The 11,739-nt window shown below is 38.4% G+C and overlaps 1 protein-coding gene across 1 annotated transcript; it reads right to left on the bottom strand.

Moving 5' to 3' along the window:
- Nucleotides 1-7,865: 7,865 nt before the first annotated feature.
- LOC111376097 lies at nt 7,866-8,987 on the bottom strand. The gene is made up of 2 exons (XM_022999025.1): nt 8,892-8,987; nt 7,866-8,579 (listed from the first exon to the last, which is right to left on the bottom strand). Exons 1-2 carry the CDS (start codon nt 8,985-8,987, stop codon nt 7,866-7,868), a joined length of 810 nt encoding a protein of 269 aa, XP_022854793.1.
- Nucleotides 8,988-11,739: the final 2,752 nt, after the last annotated feature.

Genomic DNA, 11,739 nt, shown 5'->3' with positions numbered 1-11,739 from the left:
TTTGTAATCTAAATAAAAGTGCAAAAATACACTTATCAAACCCCCCAAACTTAAACTATTGTTTGTCCTCAAACAAGATGGTGACTTAATTCTGAACAAACATGGCTTAATACCCTGCCGTGGCTCAGGATTGGACTAAGTATTTGACTTTATGAAAATTTATCAATGCAAAAATGACATCAACCTTTACATGTTAAATGCATACTTGACGTGTGTGTGTGAATTTATGCCAACATATCAAATTCATGATGGGTTGAGTCCTGACTCCAAGTGGTCAAATGTATCCTTACTCGCTCGAGAGGTACACAACCCCCCAAACTTATTCTTTTCACTCAATTATCCCGAGGTTGTGTTTTAAAATTAGGAGTTTACATAGCTGTAGTCCTTACCCTCTCGTAGTTTGGATTAATCTCACTATCACAAGTTTACATTTCAACAAGTGAAGGCTCTCCCAAGTTTGATTGCTTCGACACTCAAGATTAAAATAGGTTACTTGCCTCGCCTCAAAGGTATAGTTTCCTCAACCAAATATCTAAGGGCTTTTCTTCATGTTACTGTCTCTCTTTTATTTTTCTCACTTTCCATTTTTTTTATCATCTTCTCATTTACTTTCTATATAACCCATGTAACGAGCTTTAGGTCGGTGACTCCCAAACCAGTTGGTTTTAGGGCACCAAGTTTTAAACTCTTGTAGGCTTATTCACTCGAGTTATAAAGGCTCAATCAAATGACTTTTTATTAACCTCTTTCCCTCTTGTTTTTTATATGATCCCTTTAGCGAGCTTTAGGCGGTGACTCCTAAGCCAGTTAACCTTAGGGTACCAAATGTTGAAATATCCTTGCAGTCTTACTTGCTCGAGTCATAAAGGCATGAAAAGAAGTGTCTTATTCTCACAAATTAATTTTATGCCCTTATTGTTCTAAACATTTACAGCTCGTTTGGGAGTGATTTTTTTGCCCAAAAATTGATTTTTTGACCGTTATTTCACTATTCCAGCCGTCATATTTGACTTCTTCTCTAATAGGTGGACCCCACTTTTCTCCTAACGGTCAAAAAATCAATTCTCAAAATCACTCCCAATCAGGCTCTTAGTTTCCAAAACCAACCCCCAATTTAAATTTTCACCTAAACTTCACATCACTGGTCTAGGCAATCCACACAATAAAATTTCATGCACGGAGCCCCTGCTTATATCAATGCTCCCGATAATAGCTCAACCAAATCCAAACTGTCTTAAGGTGATTTACGTGTTAATTCAATAAATGGTTATCATTCTTTTCCTACTTTATGCTCAAAATCCAGTCATTCACTTAACATGTCAAGCATAAATAGTGTGCCTAAATAATGTCAAGTATTGCACCACAAGTATTGTTACTCTATTCAGCACTATATCCAAAGTCTGTGACTTATACCAATTCAATAATCACATCATAGCCGACAAGGCTATCAAGCCCACACAAGTCTGCAAAAGTATAATCAACACTCACTCATCAAGCATGTATCATGCAACAATTAGTCAATAATAACGATGGACTGGGAAAATGCAAAATAATTACATGCCGTCTATTTGTTTTAAATTATGCCACCATTCCTCAAACTTATACAGTACATTGTCCTCAACGTAAAAATTAAAGTTGAAATGGCATAATTTAAAAAGAAAAACAAGAACACAAAATAGCAAAATGAGGTAAACAAGACTCCCCTAATCAACACGGTGGCTGTGATGGGAGGCTGGGTCCTGCAGCATCATCTCCAAGAGGGGGAGGAAGGCGGGATAAAATCTCTCTTAATACGTCATACTGCTAGGTCTGCTCCACCTGCATGGCCTAAACCCTGGTCTCCAAACTTCCTAAACGGTCCCATGTCTCATTCACTCGCCATTGTATACCATCCATCCTGCCAACGTACATTCCCAATCTCCCATTAAAGGCACTCATCTCTCTTCTCGCTGCAAGGGACTCACTGCTGGCATTGGATGCGAAGTTTCTTGTGATTGCCATATCATTCTACACTTGCTGGATAGTGGTACTCATTGCTCCAAATGATTGCTGAAGACTCTGCATGTCTTGGCTGTGTCCTATCATAGTGGCAAACATCTGCCCCAATAACTGGGTATCAATGTCAACTGGAGGTGGAGGAACTTGTGGCATCTCGAAGTTCTCAGCTGCTTGTCATTCCTCAGCCTGTTGCTGTCGGCGTCGCTCGTTTTCTAACTTCTGTTGATGTTTAACTCTGGCTCGGTCCTAGGCCTCTAGTGTGAGGCGCTTGATATAGGGACTTAGTTTTTCTAGTGCTTCTCCAGGCTGGACTTGTATGCCTGCAACTCTACATATCCCACTTATCAAACTTGGGAAAATCAGCGAGGTGTGCGTGTCTTCCCATGTGCCTATAATCTGTATTTGATTGTAGATGTATGTGGCCAAGTCAATCTTGTTTCTCCGAACCAAATGATAGATAAACCTCGCCTTTTGATTTGTGAATGTCTTCCTATGGGATATGGGCTTGATGTTGTGGCATATGAATAACCATAGGATAGCTATAGATGGGATGAGATCAATTTGACACCAATCCGCAGTCGGTAGAGGCCAAGCATTCTCACGTCCCAATAATACCTCTGCAACCTCAATCCAATTGAAAGTATGGGGGACCGGGACCACATTATTCCAGGTTAGTTGATAATAGTCATGAATCACTTCTGGTGAAAACATAATCCATTTACCCCGAACCCATGTTTGATGTAGATGATTTGATCCAGACGTGTCGATTTCTGTATTGAAGTTGGCATAAACTCCTTCACCATATTTTCATACATTGGATGCAGTCTTTCAATTACTTTATCCCAACCACAGTTGTGGATTAAGTAAACTAATTCAAAACAGAGGAAATCTTCCAACTTAACTGGCCTTTCGGGGATGAGTGCCCACTCGCGGACAACATTGGCGTAACGGGTTGCTGTGTCTGATGATAGAAATCTCCTGACACCCCCTTCAGGCTCTCTAGTCCGGGCTGTGCCAAATGCGGAATCAACCTTCTCTTTTCCTTTTGATGTTCTCTTTGGCGACATTCTGCGAAGGTAAGAAAAGAGGTGTATCAGGCTCTTGACTTATGATAATTAAAAAAATGAGAGAGGATGGCTGTGAAGTGCAAAATCCCCCAAACTTGCTTCAACATGCATGTATAACACATTGGTGTGTAATTTTCAAAACATCATATTCAAGATAGTATAAATATTGCGTCAATAGGAGAAACTAGCAAAATTTGGCCCAAACATGCACATTATGAAAATTTGATCCATGATCGAGTGCGCACTTTCAACTCCGGGCATCATCAAGAAATATCGAAATTTTTCCGGGCAATCTCCATGCATAGGAAAGTATTCAATGAGGTCTAGCACATACTCAAATTTCAAATCAATCGAATTTGTTTGGTATGTCAAATTATGTGCCAAAGTGGATGACGTGAGGTGTCGTGACCTAACCATGTGCCTACGTGTTGCAAAATGGATTTTATGTTTTACATGGCCTTTCATGTGATATCTCATTACCCAATTGCTTATTCACATCAATTGTAATGCATGACAAAACCAAAGTTTACAAAATTGCTTAAAGCTTGTCACTTAGGCATTTAATCGAACAAGTTGTGTGCATTATGAAATTCTCTTAACTTTGGCATTTGGCACTTTAGAATCCATCTCCTTTTTCACAAATCAATCATAAACACCACAAAGATACCCAACCTCCATCAAATACCCAACAATAGAAAGAAAAAATTCCCCCAATTTCGGAATTGATGGAATAAGGTGTAGAGAATTTACCTTGCAAACTTTTAGAGATTTGGGACTATAATACTACCACAAAGTGAATGCAAGATGTGTTGTAATGTGAGTTATGAATTGTGATGAGTTGTGGATCTTGTGTTGGAGGTGCGTAAGTTGAGATGTTCGAGAGGAGAAGGTCGAGAGTTGAGAGAGTTGGGTGTGTGTCGTGTTTTTAAAGAGTTAATGAATTTTTATTTTTTTTAATCTACTCTATGCGACCACATAGAGTAGAGAGGTGCAATCGCATAGAGTCAAGTGTCAGGGCCACTTGAGGCCCTGACCATAGTCATGCGACCGCATGACATTTTAGTCTATGCGGTTGCATAGACAAAAATGTCAAAAAAAAATTTATTTTTTATTTTTTATTTTTGTATTTTTTTTATTTTTTACATTAATAAATAAAATGAAATAAACAAAACACAATAAAGTAAAAAAAAAATTTATTTTCTCTCCAAAAACACAACCTCGACCAAACTTTGGTTGTCAATTAATACCTTAACCCGACCTTTCAACACCCCAAACTTTTCAAAGTCAGATTTTTTTTTTTTTTTTTTAACATCTTGGTGCTTGTGTGGGTTACAACTTAGTGCCAAAACCACTTTGAACTCTCAATCACACATTGATCCTTTAAATTTTTAAAAATGACCTTTTTTTGTCTTGAAATGCGTGAATTATAACCCCAATCAACCAAAACCACTTCAAGCTTATCGAATATGTGCTTCATGCCTAGGAATTCGTGTAAATGATGCTTAGATTCTATTGACATGCATGGATGATCGATGACCTAAACCTAATCAAACGTGAAAATCAAAATTTCCTAAGCTAATGCCAGCATTAAAAGTAATGAAAAATGACACAGTGGGTTGCCTCCCACCCAACACTAGGTTATAGTCGATAGCTCGACTCTTCTGCAGCTGCTTTATTCTGGCATTCCGAGTTGAACGGTGGAGTTTTGGTTGGAAAAGTCACCGCCCCAGTAGTGTTTCAGCCTTTGCCCATTAACAGTGAAGGTACCCTTAGTCTCATGGCTGATTTGTATGGTCCCATATGGTAGGACTTTCGTAACAGTGTAAGGACCCGACCACCGTGATCGTAGTTTTCCTGGGAACAGCTTGAGTCTCGAATTATACAATAGCACTTACTGCCCCACTTCGAATTCTCGCCTCTGAATATGCATATCATGCCACTTCTTGGTTCGTTCCTTGTAGAGTTCTGAATTTTCATAAGCTTCCATCCTAAATTCATCTAACTCATTAAGTTGCAGTAGGTGCTTCTCACCGGCAGCACTCAAGTTCATATTTAACTGTTTCTTAGCCCAATATGCCCGGTGCTCCATTTCTAGTGGCAGATGACATGCTTTCCCAAAAACTAGGTGGTACGGAGACATGCCTATCGGTGTCTTGAAGTCTGTCCTATAAATCCACAATGTATTGTCCAGCTTTTTAGACCAGTCCTTTCTAGATGAGTTCACTGTGACCTCGAGTATTTTCTTCAGCTGCCGATTAGATAATTCAACTTGCCCTCTGGTTTGTGGATGATATGGGGTAGCAACACGGTGTTTAACGCCATATTTATTCAACAGCTGCTCAAACTGGCAATTACAGAAGTGTTTGCCCCCGTCACTGATTATAGCTCGCGGTGTACCATATCGGGTGAAAATATATTTCTTCAAGAACCCAATTACTGCCTTTGAGTCATTTGTTGGCAGTGCAATTGCTTCCACCCATTTTGATACATAGTCCACTGCTACCAAGATGTATTGATTTGAGAATGAAGGGAGAAAAGGTCCCATGAAGTCAATTTCCCAAACATCGAATATCTCCACTTCCAATATGTTATTCAGAGGCATTTCATTCCTCCTTGAGATATTTTCAGTGCGTTGACATCTGTCACAACTCTTGACAAACTCAAAGGCATCTCTAAACAGTGTAGGCCAATAGAACCCTGATTGTAGAATCTTTGCAGCTGTTTTCAAAGCCCCAAAGTGCCCTGCATATGCAGATGAGTGGCAGTGCTCAAGAATCTCATGTACTTCTTCCTCAGGTACATCTCCTTACTATCTGATCAGCCCCTCGCCTATAGAGAATTGGATCCTACTAGAAATAATACTTCAATTCGACGAAGAACTTTTTTCTCTGGTGACTTGAGTAGTCTGGCGGTGGGATGGATCTGGCCAAGTAATTGACGATATCTGTGTACCAAGGTGCTTCATCTACTCTCAACATCTTCTCATCTGGTAAGATCTCATTGATGTCCACTAATTCTTTTGTCTCCTCAGGCTCTAATCGGGATAGGTGGTCTGATACTACATTCTCACAGTCCTTCTTGTCTCGTATCTCGATATCAAATTCTTGTAGTAACAGCACCCAACAAATCAATCTCGACTTTGCATCCTTCTTTGTGAACAGATACTTCAATGCAGCATGATCTGTAGAGATGATGACTTTAGACCCGACAAGGTATGATTTGAATTTGTCGAATGCATATACCACGGCCAACAGCTCCTTTTCAGTGGTGGCATAATTGACTTGCATAGTAGATCACATGAAAAATCTTGTTCTTCCGCTATCCTAGTATTGCACCCACGGCGTGATCACTGGCATCACACATCAATTCAAAAGGCAGTTCCCAGCCTAGTGCCACAATTACTGGTACTGTCGTGAGCTTCTCCTTTAAAGTGTTGAATGCTATGAGGCATTCCTCATTAAACTCAAAAGTTACGTCTTTCATTAGCGGATTGCATAACGGCTTAGTCATCTTCGAGAAATCTTTTATAAATCTCCTATAGAACCTTGCATGCCCCAAGAAGCTGCGAACTCCTTTAACTGATGTAGGCGGTGGTAACTTCTCAATAACTTGAATTTTTGCCTTATCCACCTCAATTCCTTTTGCCGAGATCCAATGCCCGAGTACAATGCCTTCCTACACCATAAAGTGGCATTTCTCCCAATTTAAAACCAGGTTAGTCTCCTTGCATCTCTGCAAGACCAAATTTAGGTGTTCTAGACATTCATCGAATGAAGATCCAAACACTGAGAAGTCGTCAATGAAAACCTCAATAAACTTTTCAATCATATCGGAGAATATTGCCATCATACACCTTTGAAATGTGGCTAAAGCGTTGCAAAGACCAAAAAGCATCCTACGATAAGCAAAAGTATCGTAAGGGCAAGTGAAAGTGGTCTTTCTTGATCATCTGGTGTGATAAGTATCTGATTGTAGCCCAAGTATCCATCAAGGAAGCAGTAGTGTAAATGTCCAGCCAACCTCTCCAACATCTGATCAATGAATGGGAGTGAGAATTGATCCTTTTGTGTAGTTACATTGAGTTTGCGATAATCGATGCAAATTCTCCATCTTGTAATCGTTCTGGTGGTTCCCCCTTTTTTCGGCACCACTTGAACTGGACTGATTTATGCACTATCTAAAATTGGGTAGATAATTCCTGCATCCAGTAATTTTAGTATCTCTGCCCGGACTACTTCCTTCATATTTGGATTCAATCTTCTCTGACCATCTATACTTGGCTTGCAATTTTCTTCCATTAGAATTTTATGCATACACAGAGAAGGGTTGATTCCTTTAATGTCAGCTATTGTCCATCTAATCGCCGTCTTGTTCTCTCTGAGTACCCTGAGCAATTTTTCTTCCTCCATCTCACTGACTGCGTTCAAAATGATTACTGGAAGTGTATCTGACTCCCCCAAATAGGCATATCTGAGATGTGGTGGTAGTTGCTTAAGTTCTAAAACTGGCAGTTGCTGAATGGAAGGCAGTGGCTTTGTATTTCCCATCCCCAGTTCCTCAAAGTGCCTCTTTCGAGCGTAAAAACCTCGTACATGTTTCAACTTCAAGAGAATCTGACTGAACTGATTGGGATTGTGCAATGCATGCTTCATAGGCGTCAAATGGGCCATGAAGTAAGAATGTTTCTTGTACTACCTTGTCAATGATGTCAACTTGGTAACAGCTATCTGATTCTGCTGACAGTTTCATGGCCTTGAATACACTGAACGATATCTGTTCCTCTCCCAATCTTAAAATCAACTACCCCCTTTGAACATCAATTAACGCTCTCCTTGTTGTCAAAAATGGTCTGCCAAGTATCAATGGGACATCATTGTCTTCTTCTATGTCTAAGATAAGAAAATTCACTGGGAATATGAACTTTTCAACCTTGATAAGCACATCTTCAATTATCCCTATGGGATATGTCGGTGACCTGTCCGCCAGCTGAAGTGTCATGGTAGTCGTTTTAGCTTTTCCCAAGCCGAGTTTCCTAAAAACAGACAGGGGTATTAAATTAATACTTGCACCGAAATCACATAATACTTTATCGAAATAGTCTTCACCAATAGTGCAATGAACAATAAAACTCCGTGGATCTTTCAGTTTTGGTGGGAGCTTTTTCTGGATTCTGGCACTACATTCCTCCGTAAGCATTATTGTCTCATGGTCCTCCAGCTGGCGTTTGTTTGATATAATATCTTTGAGAAACTTTGCGTAGCTAGGCATCTGGAATAGTGTATCGGCTAGTAGGATGTTGATATGGAGCTTTTTGAATACTTCTAGGAATTTTTTGTACCGTTGCTCCAATTTTTGCTTCTTCAACCGCTGTGGAAAGGGAATCTGAGGCTCGTATGGGTTGACTGTGAGTTTGGCCTTATCCTGTAACTTTTCTAAATTTTCCTTTGGAATTGATTCATTTACAACAGTCTCTTCTTCAGCAGGGGAAGATGTCTCTCCAATCACACCCGGTCTCTTGACATGGATTTCAGGCAATTGTATTCCATTTCAAGTTGTAATGGCTTTGGCTTGCTCTTTAGGATTGATTTCTGTGTTGCTCGACAAGTTACCTGGCGTTCTGTCAGTCAATGCGATGGTCAATTGCCCCATCTGAGTTTCCAAATTTTTGATGGCTAAATTTCGATTTTGAAGTGTAGCTTCGGCTTTCTCCATGGTTTTGCCATAAAACTGGTGTCCATTTTGAAATAACTGTATCACATTGGTCTTCAACTGGAAATTTGGCTGCCCAAACGATGGATACACTATGCTGGATTGACTTTGAATTACTTGAGGAGTCAAGAAATCTCCCAGAATCTCATTTCCTTCATCCATTGTCCCTCCTTCATTAGCTTGAATAATGTGATTGTTTAGTTCGTTAGCCATTTGTACTTGTGCTTCTTGGTGATCTCTTTGTAATCAATGAAAAGTGTGCTCCATTTCAGGATCGACTGGAATCAATTCTCCTCCAGTCGATCGTGGCATGCAAATATGAGAAACAAAACCAGTACTAGCACTGAAATTCAAACAATTTAAATAACTAAAACACAAATAAGGGATACTAACATAAGATAAAAATAAAAATAAAATTATACTAGCAAAATAAAAATTGAAGTTCGAATTAGTGCCTCGAGAAATAAAATTAAACTAAACTCAATCCCCGATAACGGCGCCAAAAACTTGTTCACAAAATTATTTCTTTCAATTTAAAACTACCTCAAGTATACGATTCGTTAACAAATAATAAAGTGGATTAAATGAGTTCAAATATCGTCCCACAGAGATTGATTAGTTCAATTTTACCTATCGTCGTCTTAACCGAAACTAAATTACTAAAGTGAATGCGAACCTAATTAAAACCCCTAATTATGCGATTTTTATGATTAAATTAAATTAAATATGCAAAACAATATTTTTAACGCTCTAAAATGAAATCAAATGTTGATAACGCACGTTTGTTGTAATCAATAGAAATTAAACACACTAGGATCATGATTTTCCATGCAATTATCACTTTAAAACCTTAGTTTCACAATGTGACAACACGCTTCAATTGTGACGAATCAATATTCTTAAATCTATCCAATACTTTCTCTCGAGATGTATCGAACCTATTTCTACATACCACGGCCTATATTTCTATGACAAGTGCATATGTAAAAATGCATGCGATTTTATGAACACTTAAAGATTCACGTAGGGTATAGCGGTATATTTCTATCCCCTATCGGACCCTACGATAATTTATATTATGTCGAATCTATTCCAATTCTCTCGAATGCAAGAATAAACCACCCAAACTCACACAATTACGGGCCCTTAATTGCGAAAACAATAATTGTATATAAATCATTCAAAACAATAGAAATATGTCTTAATGTCAAATTGCAAAACTAGAAAATTAAAGATCAAATTACATGGTACATCGATCTCCTAGCACATGAAAATCTAGCCTAACATGGTTAAAATAAAAAAATACATTAGATTTTCAGTGAATCGTTTGCATTTAAGGTGCACGTAAAGTGAATTTGTCAAATCTGACGCTTGATCTGATGATGATCTTATGCAGCGGTATCAACAATTTAGAAATTGCATCATTATTATATAAAGATTTTTGTTATATAAGTGACACTAGGAACTTTCAGCTTCTTCGATGGTAAACTTTCGAGGAAATTTTCAGCTCAGAGTGCCACTCTCCCGAAACTAGTTTCAAGCAGTGAACAATTATTATAATTATATGTCATTACGAAGTGACTTGAGTTCTGTTGAAAATGCTTTTATTGATATAAATGACTATCAGCTATCTGGACATCTATCTTCTGCTGGTAGTTCTTTGGGACAACATGGTAATTAACTTTAAACATTAGGTATTGATTTTTAACCATGATCTTTAGCATGTTATGCAGGCTTGATGCAAAATCATAACATTCGCTACACACAACCGAACAAAGAATTCATCACCAGTGCAAGGATTTTTGTGCTTTACGAGGAAATCAAGGTACTTAGATGTTATCTAATCGAATCATAGTTGCTATGACGCTGACCTTTTGGACAGTGTGTGATCGATAAATGTTTTATGAATGCTTAGAGTTGTAATTGCCAATTATAAGGTGTTTAAATAAGATATCTTTTCATTTTTTATGTTTTATAGCGTTTTATGCATTTTGGGGGCCTTTTTTTTTTTTTTTTTTTTTTGTTTTTTAGCGTTTTTTTTTTTTTGGGGGCCTTTTTTTTTTTTTTTTTTTTTTGGTTGGATGACAGATTTATTGATGACCTTACCAAAAAAGATTTTATAGACTATATTCTGGACTCTAATTTGCATGTTGCAGTATTCCTCTGGGCTCTAGTGGTCTCTAAGCTTTTCAAGAACCTTATTTCAGGACAAGGCGTCTTGCCATATGTGGAAAATGCTGGATCTATTGCTAAATATCTGGATAATCTTGGTAAGTCGAGGTTTAAGCTCAGCTGGAGTTGCTAATCAGGCTGGACCTTCTTGTCACATTAACTTAACTGGTAATTGATTTGAATTATGGTAATTTTATTGGAATAACACAATTCTTGTCAGCATGCTTTATGACCAAATTATAATCAATGATTTCGCACTAGTAAAGAATTCATAAATATAAAGATGCATTTTATTCGTGAAAATGAAACGCTCACTGTAATAAACATTATGTACCTCAAACGAAAATGAAAAATTTTCACTCCACAACTACCTGTAAGGCACCGTTTGATAGGCCAAAATTTTCTAGGGAAAGTCGAAAATCAATTCCAACTTTGATTTTTAAGAGTGTTTGATATCATTTTTTTCCATGGAATTACATTTTCTAACTTTTCTTGGGAATTGAAGTTTTCTTTATAGGGATGTAAACCAGTCGAGTCGAGTCTAAAGTTTCAGCTCGGGCTCAGCCCGGTTAAAATGGTTGAGCTTTTTTGCGGGCTCGAGCCGTGCCGAGCTTTTAAAATAGAGCTCGGGCTTTTTCGGGCCGAGCCGGGTAGGCTCGTTTTCTCCCTTTTTTTTTTCCTAAGCTACTGCCTTTTAAGGCAGTAAAAGGCAGCAATTTTGCTGCCAAGGCAGCCTCAATTAAATTTTTTTTTTTTAAAAAGCGCACGTGCTCACGAGCCGGCTCGGGCAAAA

The sequence above is a fragment of the Olea europaea genome, unplaced genomic scaffold (assembly GCF_002742605.1).
Source record: "Olea europaea var. sylvestris unplaced genomic scaffold, O_europaea_v1 scaffold1447, whole genome shotgun sequence".
NCBI classification, from domain to species: domain Eukaryota; kingdom Viridiplantae; phylum Streptophyta; class Magnoliopsida; order Lamiales; family Oleaceae; genus Olea; species Olea europaea.
Note: the sequence above shows the minus strand (reverse complement) of the source record. Positions and strands in the feature narration are given on the sequence as shown.

Excerpts from the sequence above, each read along its gene's own strand:
- LOC111376097 (XM_022999025.1), bottom strand. The coding sequence starts at position 8,987 with ATGGCTAACGAACTAAACAATCACATTATTCAAGCTAATGAAGGAGGG. Across the intron at positions 8,580-8,891 it reads GAGATTTCTTGACTCCTCAA|AGACCGGGTGTGATTGGAGA; the intron begins GTAATTCAAAGT and ends ATCCATGTCAAG.